Consider the following 11,843-nt stretch of genomic DNA (forward strand, 5'->3'; position numbering starts at 1 on the left):
GGGCCATGTATATAGCTGAGCTACCACAGCCTTGGTCAGCCCAACTTCCTGCTTCTGAGGGGCCTGGGAGTTCCTGAGGGAGGCTGGGGTGCCCTGGGCACCCCCCTCACAGGGGAGCACCATCCCTCAGCACCCTGAGCCGGAAGGCCTGTGCTCAAGTCCAGGGGAAGGACCTCACAGCTGAGCAGCTCTCTCAGGCGCCCATCAACTCCGTGGCCATGTATTCATTAGCTCCCAGTTCTGGCGGCAGAAGTCCGGGTTCTGTGTGGCTGGGTTTTTTTGCTCCCGGGTCCCAGAGGGCTAAAATTGAGGCATCTACCAGGTTGCGTTCCTTTCTGCCAGTTCTGGGGAAGAATTGGCTTCCAAGCTCCACTTGTTGGCAGAATTCCGATCCTTGCGGCCGTGGGACTGAGGTCCCCGTGTCCTCACTGGCTGGCTGTAAGCCAGGTCCTCTCTCGGCTCCTAGAGGCCGTCCACCTTCCTTGCCATGGGGCTCCCTCCATCTTCAAGTCAACAACAGAGGATTTCTCATGTGCTGAATCCCCCACATGCTTCAATTCCCTGACTTCCTCCTCTTCTACTAGCAGAAAACTACTTTGAATAGGCTCATGTGGTTAGGGCAAGGCTCACTCAAATACTTTCCCTATCTTCAGGTCAGCTTGCCATAAGACAGGACCCAACCATGGGCGTAAAATCCCTTTGAGAAGCCAGGCGCGGTGGCTCACGTCTGTAATCCCAGTACTTTGGGAGGCTGAGGCAGGCGGATCACCTGAGATCGGGAGTTCGAGACCAGCCTGACCAACATGGAGAAACCCTGTCTCTACTAAAAATACAAAATTAGCCGGGCGTGGTGGCGCATGTCTGTAATCCCAGCTACTTGGGAGGCTGAGGCAGGAGAATTACTTGAACCCGGGAGGCGGAGGTTGCAGTGAGGTGAGATCACGCCATTGCACTCCAGCCTGGGCAACAAGAGTGAAACTCCATCTCAAGAAATAAAAATAAAATAAATAAATAAAATCCCTTCAAGTCCCAGTTCCAGAGATTATATTAATGCAAGGCATGTTCACGGCGGGTGGTAGTGGGAGACCTTGGGGGCCATCTTAGAATTCCATCTACCACAGGCAGTAGAACCTAAGGTAACTTTTTAAAATCTTAAAGCACCCATACACATTTTACATCTTATGTTAAAATATAGCCATGTTTATTTTACTATTAAACCTTCCCTACTCCAACTCTTTAAAAAAAAAAAAAAAAAATGGATGCCCCTGGATGAGGCACCACATTGATCCTGCGGCTTCGAGTATCCCAGTCGGCAACACAAAGCCGCAGCCAAGGAGTCCAGAACAGGATGGTTTCTAAGGCCTCTGGTCCTAGCCAGGCCCAGGAAGGGAGCCAGGCTGGACAGGCAGTGGGACCCATGACTCCCAGTGCTTGAGGACCAAAGGCAACAGGCAGACAGCCTTGACAAGAAGTATCCTGAAAGATGATCAGGCCAGGGTACCCCAAGGCCAGATAGCTCTTCCCTCAACCCACCCCCCAATAAATAAGCACAAAACCTGGCCACTGTAGTCTCAGCCCCCAGGGATTCCCAGACAGGCCACAGGGAGCTCCCAGAACCCTGGCGACAGCTACACTGGCCTCATATTCTCTTTCCTTATTGACCTGGGAGCTGCCTGTGAGGAGGGCGGACTCACGTCACAGGATTGCAGAGAAGGTCCCAAAGTGACCTCTCTTCCTTGACTGACTGGTCCCAGCCATAGATCCTCAGTCTGAAGCTGTGGGGCCCTCCTTCCCAGTGTGGACATGGTGGGGCCCTCATCCTTCCACCCACCCACTGGGCTTGCTGTCCTGTCTGTCCTGCTGTCCCATCCTGTCCTGTCCTGGGAGCCCAGGCTGAGGACCGGGGTGCAGGCAGGAAGGGTCCATCCCCATGTGCAGAGTCCAGCTGGGCAGCTAATCATCGGGGTAGCGGTTCCCTGCAGGGGAAGGGAAGAAGAACAGGGAGAGAGGCATCAGGTGAGGAGCAGGCGGAGTAGGCCGAGGGCCCCCGCCCCTGGTGCTCACCCAGGACGTTGAATTTGCACAGCGGGCAGGTCTGCTGGAGCATCAGCCAGGGGTCCACACAGTCTCGGTGAAACTCGTGCTTACAGGGCAGCACCCGGAGCCACTACAGGGGTGGGGGAAGAAGGGCTCAGGCCACCGAAGCAGGACTCCACGTGGGGGTGCCTGGTCCCATGCCCCTCGCCTCAGCTGGGGAACTGAAACCTCACGGCTTCCCCCAGCCCCCTGAAATTCTGCTCTGTAGCCCTGGGGGCTGAAGGAGAAGGGCCTGGTGGGGCTGGTTCCGAGGTCCCAGGAGTAAAGGTGGGAGGCATCACAGGTGAGCTGATGGCTGGTCTCTACCCCGGGCACTAGCCTGCTTGTTGCAGAAGTAGTCCAGGCACACGGCACAGGTCTCAGCACCCGGATCCGGGAGGCCCGGCGCTGCCCTGCTCAGCCGGCAGCGCCGTGTCTTGAGGGATGCCAGTCTCCGCACCACGCGGCGCTTAAACAGGTCCACCTGTGGGGAGAGGACGGGCACAGTCTTGCAGGCCCAAGGGCTGAGGGCACTGGGGCTCCCTGGGGCTGGCTCCCACCTGGCCTCCGAGCTCCCGCTGGCTCTGCCGCGACGCCTGCCGCTGGGCCTGGACCACGAGGCCTGTGCACAGGAGCATGGCCACCAGCAGGATGGCGTTCCACAGCTGCTGCAGGGGCTTCTGGAGAGGGAAGCAGTCATCAGGGACACGGGGCCACCCCCACACGCCTCCCTTAGGAACATCTACCCCCAGGAACGCCAGGGAGCAGGCAGGTGAGGCGTGCTGACGGCCTCTGTGTCCCTGCAGTCCCCAGCTTCCTCTTCCGAAGGCTCCGTCCCTTCCATTGTGTGCTTCTCAGGATCACTCACTTTGCCCTACAAGTCTTCCCATCCAGCTCCAAGGAGAGCCACATCCATTCCCAGCCCAGGGCTCTCTGGGCAACAAACCTGATGTTTTGCACACACAGAAGCTTCTATCTGGTAGCCTCAGAGACTCCCCAACCTAGCACCCAGCAAACCAGCACCCAGCCTGGGACCCGCTCACTCTCCCACCCCCATTCTCTACTTCCTCCTGGTTGGCTTTCTCAGGCCCTGCCATCACCCACTCACCCATCCAGCCTGAACGTTCACACCCCCCAGTACGGGAGGGAGCCAGCCCCCAAGGCCTGTTGCTGCATTCTCCTGGGTGGGGGTGGGTCTCATGCCCTCCTTGCCACCCATTTCCCACCCACGGCCAGAGGGTTCTCCCCTGCACACCAGGCCCTGCAGCTCCCCTGCCTGAGCTCCTTCCCTGTAGTGCCACTTGCCTCCTCTCAGTGTCTGTGCCTTTCCACACTGTTCCCTGTCTTGGGAACCCTCTTCCACCTTATCCCTTTCCTCGGCTACTGCCTCCACATCTTGCTCTAGAAGTTCCCTGACCTCTTATGGCTGGGTGAATGTGCCCCCCTAACCTGCCACTGCACCAGCCTCCTCACACCCGCTCTACCCAGCGTTCCCTTGCAGCTGCCCTTGGGGGTCTGTGCACTCCCATCGGTGGGAGGCAACCATGGCTGATGTGGTCACCACTCTAACCCAGTACCTCCCACCATCTTTGTGGAATGACTGAATTTGGAAAGGAAACATGACTAAGAGAACACTTTAAAGCCTGGGGGCCCTGGGCCCCTGGGCAGCCTCATAGTGACTGAGGGAACCACAATGATCTTGACTCAACTCGCCCCAGATGCGGTGTGGCTGCTGCACTCTGACTACTCAACAGCTGGCTCAGGAGATGGCGCTGCGGAGTAAGCAAAACACAGCACGCTCCCTCCAGGTGCGCCTCTGCACAGGGTCTGTGGATGTGTTAGGACTAACACATGCATTCACTTCAAAGCTCTCTGCAGCTGAGTGCTGCTCTGCCATGGTGTTCTTCCCCGACCGATGCTGAAGCTCATCTACTATCATGTGGGGAAGAGGGGCTGAGAAATGATCTGATGTGAAGAGGCCACCGCTCTAGACAAGCCTGGGTGCTGCTAGTGCCACAAGCCATCGCTCTGCTCACAGTGGAGGTGCTCTGGGGGCCCTCACTGGGAAGTGTCTGTGAGCCCCAGCTCCCCTCTCCGTCCTGCCCTCTTCTCTCCTCCAGCTGCAGCTGGGCAGTGCCACCTGTTCTAGGAAGCTGTCCCCAAGCCCCAGGCTGAGTGCCTTTATCATGCCCTAGAGGGTCCCGGGGCCACCACCAGCTCTGTGCCCACCCCAGCAGAGTGACAGCGTGTCTCTGGCCTATCTGCTCTCCAGACTGGACCCCCATGAGCCCAGGGCTGGGGCAGCCCACGTTGGCCAACACCTGCTGGGGGCTGCACACCAGAAGACCGGGGCATCACTGCCTGGCAGAGAAGTAACTCAAGAAATGCTTGTGGGCCGGCTGCAGTGCCTCATGCCTGTAATCCCAGCACTTTGGGAGGCCGAGGTGGGCGGATCACCTGAGGTTGGGAGTTTGAGACCAGCCTGACCAACATGGAGAAACCCTGTCTCTACTAAAAATACAAAAAATTAGCCTGTGTGTGGTGGTGCATGCCTGTAGTCCCGGTTACTAGGGAGGCTGAGGTAGGAGAATCGCTTGAACCCGGGAGGCGGAGGCTGTGGTGAGCCGAGATTGCGCCACTGCACTCCAGCCTGGGCAACAAGAGCGAAACTCTGTCTCAAAAAAAAAAAAAAAAAAGCTTGTGGACAGAATACCCTTGAATGTCCTTGATGCCAAGTGTTGGAAATCCAGAGATGATAAAACACAGCCCTGGCTGTCAGGAGACAAAGTGACACTCCCCTGAGCCCCATGCCAGGACTAAGTGGCCATTATGGCATAAGCTCTCCAGGGCAGAGCCTGCTGTAGAGCTCCATGCCTCAGAGCAGCCAGCTGGGTGGGGTGAAAGTGTGGCTGGCCTGAAGCTCCGCTGCAGGCCAAAGACTCAGCCTCCCCAGGCTCATTGCATCCTGGGGAGCCCTATGTGCCCCAGGTTCAGTGCATCTTGGGGAACACACCTTGTAGAGCCCCAGGTGGGGATGGAGGGCAGGATGGGAGCTTGCCATCAGAGCAGTAAGGACCGTTCATTAGCTGGGCATGCATGGTGGTTCACACCTGTAATCCCAGCACTTTGGGAGGCCGAGGTGGGCCGAATGCCTAAGCTCAGGAGCTCGAGACCAGCCTGGGCAACACAGTGAAACCCCATCTCTACAAAAAATACAAAAATTAGCTAGACATGGTGGCATGTGCCTGTAGTCCCAGCTACTTGGGGGGCTGAGGTGGGAAGGTCACTTGAGCCCAGGAGGTCGAGGCTGCAGTGAGCCAAGATCGTGCCACTGCTGTTCATCAGACCTTCCTGATACATGGGTGTTGCTGCTCTGGACTCCCAGAGGCTGGAGGCACAGTGACTGGGCCCTGGGGTCAGGACTGAGAGCCAGATGCCCATCAGGCCAGCCACTGAGATGCTTACTCCAGCCACCCTTCAGACACTTTAGCGGCCATGGCCATCCAATACTTGGGCTGGGACCACCTTGACCTCGGCCTGCAGCCTGGCCAAGGCTGCTCAGGTCTGCCCTCTGGAGCAGCCAGACCGACCTGCAGACTGCGCACAGCCCCACCCCGGGCCTCTCACCAATGCCTGACCTGTCCAGAGGCCTGTGTGGGCCACCCGTGACAGGTATACACAGAGTACCGTCCCTGTTCGCAAATGAGAAACATGAGGCCAGAGAGGTGAAACTCCCAGCCTGAGATCAGTCAGCTAAGGTTTCCAAGCCAGGATTTGATCCCAAGATTGCCCCACTTGAAGCTGCCCTGCACAGCCCACAGTGGCCAACACCTGCTGGAGGCTGTACACCAGGAGACCAGGACGTGACTGCCTGGCAGAGTAGGGACCCAAGAAATGCTTGTGAACAGAATACCCTTGAATGCCCTGATGCCAAGCGCTGGAAATCCAGAGACGATAAAACACAGTCCTGGCTGTCAGGAGACAAAGTGACGCGCCTCATCACATGCAGGATGGGCTGTCCCAAGAAGCTCAGGGACGGCCTGACCATGCCTTGTTGTGATACAAAAGAGGGAGAGAGGGGACTTCAAGCTGGGGTGTGAGGGAGGCTTTCCAAAGAAACGTGGCAGGATGAGTTGTGAAGGTTCTAGCTAGACTAGGACGTGTGGACACAGAGAGAAAAGGTGTCCACGTCTACAGCCAGGTGTAGACAAGGCCCAGTGGCAGAAGGCCAGAGCATGTGTAGTCATTGGTACAGGGTGGCCAGAGCATAGGAAAAAGGACTAGAAAAATACAGTGAGTGAGTGATGCAGAGAGGTGGGAAAGCCACGCAGAGGGGTCTGAACTTTACAGGCAGTGGAATAAGGCTTCCCAATGCCTGCAGAACGTGAGGAGGGCAGCTAACACTGACTGCATGTGACCTGGCCCAGGCGCCCCACTGAGCGCCCACCTACACCATGTCTCTGAACACTCACAGCACTCCTGTGGGGTGGGAGAGGCCGTCCCTGTCACTAAGGTGGGGAGAAGTGACAGGATTTGCAATACAAGGCCATGTATATGACCCCACGAGCCTCCTTTCCCTAGGCCCCGTGTAATCTGCTAGCACCCACCTGCTCCTGGGCACGACTGCCTCCCAGGCAGACCAAGTCCTGCCATCCTCCATAGCCATCCTTGGAGAGGCCACAGGTGGTCCACAAGGTCAGTTTCCACTCGATATTGGCAGACAGGGACTCTCCGCTGGTGATCTCAGCTGTGACCTGGGTCCTCCTGGGAGAGAAAGTCACCAGGACCAGATGGAAGGACTCTTGGGAAGGGAGGCCCAGACCCACCCACCCCAGCTCTGCAGGAAAAGGATACCTACGACTGTCGCCCCTGTTGGCCTTCCACTTTGCCCCAGGCCTTTTCCCTCTATTGGTTTTTCCAGTTTTCACACCAGCCAGGCCAGGGAAGCCTGCAAGTCCATCTTCCTCCTTGCTGGGGCCAGTCCTCTCTGCCCACAGAGCCACCTCCTTGCTCCAAGCTCCAGGCTCTGGCACCTCCTTCCCATCCCCTCACCCATTTTTCAGCCTGGGACACGACAGTCTTTTTTTTTTTTTTGAGACAGCGTCTCCCTTTGTCACCCAGACTGGAGTGCAGTGGCACAGTCACAGCTCACTGCAGCCTCTACCCCCGGGGCTCAAGTGATCTTCCCACTTCAGCCTCCTGATTAGCTGAGACTACAGGCATGTGCCACCATGCCCAGCTAATTTTTGTATTTTTTGTAGAGACTGAGTCTTGCCATGTTGCCCTGGCTGGTCTCAAACTCCTGGACTCAAGTGATACTCCTTCCTCGGCTTACCAAAGTGCTGGGATCACAGGCATGAGCCACCATTCCCAGCCGAGAGGGCAGTCTTAAAGCTAACAGTTGGCCGGGCGCAGTGGCTCACGCCTGTAATCCTAGCACTTTGGGAGGCCGAGACAGGTGGATCACAAGGTCAGCAGATCAAGACCATCCTGGCTAACACAGTGAAACCCCGTCTCTACTAAAAATTCAAAAAAATTAGCCAGGCGTGGTGGTGGGCGACTGTACTCCCAGCTACTTGGGAGGCTGAGGCAGGAGAATGGCGTGAACCTGGGAGGCAGAGCTTGCAGTGAGCCGAGATCGCACCACTGCACTCCAGCCTGGGTGACAGAGCAAAACTCTGTCTCAAAAAAAAAAAAAAAAAGTTAACAGTTAGGCCGGGCCCTGCCAGGCCCAGCCACAGTGGCAGCAGGGGCAGTAGCAGGAGCAGTGGCAACAGGGGCTCATGCCTTTAATCCCAGCACTTTGGGAGGCCAAGGCAGGTGGACCTAAGGTCAGGTGTTCAAGACCAGCCTGGCCAACATGGTGAAACCCTAAAAATACAAAAAATTAGCTGGGTGTGGTGGCACATGACTGTGATCCTAGCTACTTGGGAGGCTGAGGCAGGAGAATCACTTGAACCTGGAAGGCAGAGGTTCCAGTGAGCCGAGACTGAACCATTGCATTCCAGCCTGGGCAACAAGAGTGATACTCCATCTCAAAAACAAACAAACAAACAAACGCTAACAGGTAAGGCCCTGGTCCCAAGCCCCCTCAGTCCATGGGAGAACCAGGGGCTGTCTGTACCCAGGGTCAGTCCTTTGAAGTCTAAATGCCAACTCACTGCAGCAGTGCATCCAACAGCTTGGTGACGTTGGAGGAATAATGGAGGACGATCACTGGCCTGAGCAGAAGCTGGGATACGTCCAGCTGCAGGGAGACAAGGAGGTCAGCAGGCCTGGGTCCCCCTTTCCCCAGCTTGCTTACCCTCATGGGCTGGTCCGATTTACCTCTCGGATCACGTTGTGGTTCAGGATGAGGAGAAGCAGGGCAGAGGCTCCCAGGAAGAGGGCCCGCCGCATCTGCGGAGGGATAGAAGGCGAGAGGCTAGCATATACCCTGCCTGCACACCTGCCTCACCACCTGCAGCCCTAGCTGCTCTTAGCTCCTGGCCCTGCACTGAGCAAAACTCTGGACAAACTAGCCATAAGCTCCTTGAGGTCAAAGGTGGAAACTGCTTCCTTCCTCCTGCCTCTCTTCCAGATGCGCTGTGCCTTCGCCGGTCCTATCAGGGCAGTCCCCGCAGTGGTCGCCAGCAGCAGCTCCCCCATCCCATACTCTCAGAGCCTGGTCAAGCTTCCCAACCTTTCTCTGGCCTCCTCTCACCTCCCTGCTTCGAAGCCATACTGACTCCATTCTTCAAACTGGGGTGCCCTGACCCACCAGGCCTAGGGCTTCTCTGCAAACTCTTAAGGGCCCATCTAAGGAGGGCCTGGCTCTAGCAGATGCCTTGGAATCCTTTCCTCCAGCTGTCTCCCCCACAGACATCCCCTGCACCTGCTGGACCAGGGCCTTGGGATAGGCCTGCGGGCCACTGCCCTTATTCTCCTGGTGGAACTGGGCCGCCTGCTCCTTGCCCACGTATGCCACTGCAATCCAGCCTTCCACCGGTGCCTCCTGCTCGGCATCCACGATGTCCATCTGTGTGGCAAGGGGCCATGAGCAGAGGGAGGCAGGGTGTGGGGGAGAAGGGAGCCGGGGTCATCACAGTGGATGCAAGGCCAGAGTTAGGAGATCATCTGGCTCCCAGGTTTGGGAAGCCTGAATGCTGGGGGCCTGGGGAGCCTGGGGAGCCTGGGGAGGGGCGCTGGACTGTCAGGGCTTGGTGGAGGTTGAACGTCGGTTCAGGGTGCGGGGTCTCTAGGGAGGGTTGGGAGAGGGGTTTAGTGATGCGGCCAGATGGCTCAGCAGCGCTCACCAGCAGCAGACGACCGCCCAGCAGGGGCGCCGGGTCGGCTTCGGAGCCGATCCTGACGCCCTCCAGGACCAGAGCGTCCTGGCGCGGCAGTCTCACGTCCACCCGCACGGCGCGGGCTCCGCCCCGCCCCGCCCCGGCCGCTGGCTCGCTGCCGTCCGCCGCGGCCCCGGGCCCCGCCAGGCCCAGCCACAGCGGCAGCAGGGGCAGCAGCAGCAGCAGCGGCGACGGGGGCGGAGGCGGAGGCGGCGGCGGCGATCTCAGCGCGGGGCGAGCGGCAGGGCCCATGGCCGGACCCGGCGAGCTAGCGCAACAGTAGGGCCAGGGGTCCCGGGCGCTGGGGGGATCGGAGGGAGCGAGGCCGCTGCCGGACGGGCGGGGCGCCGGGAGGGGCGGGGCCGCGGCCGGACGGGGCGGGGCACCAGGAGGAATGGAGTGGGCGCTCGGAGGCTCCCGCGCCCAGACTGGGCCGCGGGCGCCCCCTGGTGGCCGAGGAGAGCTCAGGCGCCGGCGGCCGAGGGAGCTGAAGAGGGGCGAAACCGGGGTCGCAGCGGGAAGGCGGGAAGTCAGAGAGAGGAGGTGCTCCGGGAGCGGACGAATCAGTGGGGCAGACAGGAAAATAGTTGGAAAGGGCGCCCTGGGGGAGCAGAGACACGATCAGAGCCCGAGAAGGGCAGGAGCAAGGGATGTCTAAGGGGCCTGGTGGCAGGCCCTTGTTCTGTGGCAGCCCCGTGGACCCACGGGGTGGCCAGGGCCAAGTCACGTCCCTCTCTTCCCCGGTCCTCCCTGTCTCGACCCCACTAAACAGCAGGAGGCAGAGAACCAGAGACTGGCGTGGGAAGCCGACGGGGGAGATGGAGGGGCAGGGGAAAGGGGCTGGGGGGCAAGGCAAGACGAAGCAGGCAGGGACTCAGTTCCTCAGTGGGACTGAGAGGCTGGGTCACTTCCCTCATCTGTGAAATGGGCACCATACGCCGGGCGCGGTGGCTCACGCCTGTAATCCCACCACTTTGGGAGGCCGAGGGGGGCGGATCACCTGAGGTCAGGAGTTCGAGACCCGCCTGACCAACATGGAGAAACCCCGTCTCTACTGAAAATACAAAATTAGCCGGGCGTGGTGGCGCATGCCTCTAATTCCAGCTATTCGGAAGGCTGAAGCAGGAGAATCGCTTGAACCCAGGAGGCGGAGGTTGCAGCGAGCCAAGATCGCACCATTGGAATCCAGCCTGGGCCACAAGAGTGAAACTCCGTCTCTAAATAAATAAATAAATAAATAAATAATAAATAAATAAGCACCATGTAAAATCAACACTGCCTCACCCCCAGCAAATAACTCAAATGTCTACTGGAATGTGGAAGTACCACTACTGTTCCAAAACCTGTCCGTTTCTCCAAGGGTTGGGGCTGCTGGGAGCTGGCTCAGTCTGAAACCTGAGCCTTTAAAAATTGTATGGTGGGCCGGGCGCGGTGGGTCACGCCTGTAATCCCAGCACTTCGGGAGGCTGAGGCGGGCGGATCACGAGGTCAGGAGATCGAGACCATCGTGGCTAACAAGGTGAAACCCCGTCTCTACTAAAAATGCAAAAAAACAGCCGGGCATGTTGGGAGGCGCCTGTAGTCCCAGCTACTAGGGAGGCTGAGGCAGGAGAACGGCGTGAACCCGGGAGGCGGAGCTTGCAGTGAGCTGAGATGGTGCCACTGCACTCCAGCCTGGGCCAGATGAGCCGCAACACTCTTTTTTCTCCAGAAAAATTGAAAGAATTTTACAGTGAACACCTGTATGAACACTGATATGGGATGACCAAGTTGCTCCTGAAGAAGTGTGAGATGGGAATATAAGACAGCCCCCGATACTAGCCTAAATGGAACATGAAATAGGCCAGAAACTGACCCACACATCTAAAGATGGTGTACGTCAGAGGAAACATTGTGTTTGTGGAGATAGAAGGAGGCAGTATCATGGACTGTTTGGTAAATTGTGCTAAGAAATTGAATTAACCATTAGGAAAAGAAATTAGACCCCTATTACATATACATCATATACAAAATATGAATTCCACATAGACTAAAGACCTAAATAAGAAAAGTAAAACTTTAAGCATTAAAAAATTATTTATACATTTGTTTATTTTTGAGACAGGGTCTCTCTCTGTTGCCCAGGCTGGAGTGCAATGGTGACTTCTCAGCTCATTGCAACCTCCACCTCCCAGGGTCAACTGATTCTCCCACCTCAGCCTCCAAAGTAGCTGAGACCACAGGGGTGTGCCACTATGCCCAGCTAATTTTTTTTTTTTTTTTTGTAGAGACAGGGTTTCACCGTGTTGCCCACACTGGTCTTGAACTCCTGGGCTCAAGGGAACTGCCTACCTCAGCCTCCCAAAGTGCTGGGCTTACAGGCATTAGCCACTGCACATAGCTAGATTCTCTATTCTGTTCCATTGGTCTATAGTAGTCTCCCCTTACCTGAGGTTTTAG

The 11,843-nt window shown here is 57.5% G+C and overlaps 1 protein-coding gene across 2 annotated transcripts; it reads right to left on the reverse strand.

Annotated features, from left to right (window-relative positions):
• Positions 1-1,177: 1,177 nt before the first annotated feature.
• RNF215 (ring finger protein 215) lies at positions 1,178-9,753 on the reverse strand. Of its 2 annotated transcripts, XM_054470311.2 has the most exons (9): positions 9,372-9,753; positions 8,951-9,094; positions 8,404-8,475; positions 8,238-8,323; positions 6,684-6,840; positions 2,637-2,756; positions 2,417-2,560; positions 2,065-2,167; positions 1,178-1,976 (listed from the first exon to the last, which is right to left on the reverse strand). In XM_054470311.2, the coding sequence occupies exons 1-9, from the start codon at positions 9,654-9,656 to the stop codon at positions 1,954-1,956; spliced, it is 1,134 nt and encodes a 377-aa protein (XP_054326286.1). In that variant the 5' UTR covers positions 9,657-9,753; the 3' UTR covers positions 1,178-1,953. The 2 variants fall into 2 exon arrangements, with proteins under 2 accessions (XP_054326286.1, XP_054326285.1); XM_054470310.2 differs by having other exon boundaries at positions 1,178-2,167.
• Positions 9,754-11,843: the final 2,090 nt, after the last annotated feature.

Source organism: Pongo pygmaeus, chromosome 23, assembly GCF_028885625.2.
Source record: "Pongo pygmaeus isolate AG05252 chromosome 23, NHGRI_mPonPyg2-v2.0_pri, whole genome shotgun sequence".
Taxonomy (NCBI): domain Eukaryota; kingdom Metazoa; phylum Chordata; class Mammalia; order Primates; family Hominidae; genus Pongo; species Pongo pygmaeus.

Bases quoted from the DNA above. Each gene is read 5' to 3' on its own strand.
- RNF215 (XM_054470310.2), bottom strand. From the start codon at position 9,656: ATGGGCCCTGCCGCTCGCCCCGCGCTGAGATCGCCGCCGCCGCCTCCG. The intron at 8,476-8,950 runs GTGCAGGGGATG...ATCCCTCCGCAG, and splicing joins CCAAGGCCCTGGTCCAGCAG to ATGCGGCGGGCCCTCTTCCT. The intron at 8,324-8,403 runs GTAAATCGGACC...GTCTCCCTGCAG, and splicing joins ACCACAACGTGATCCGAGAG to CTGGACGTATCCCAGCTTCT.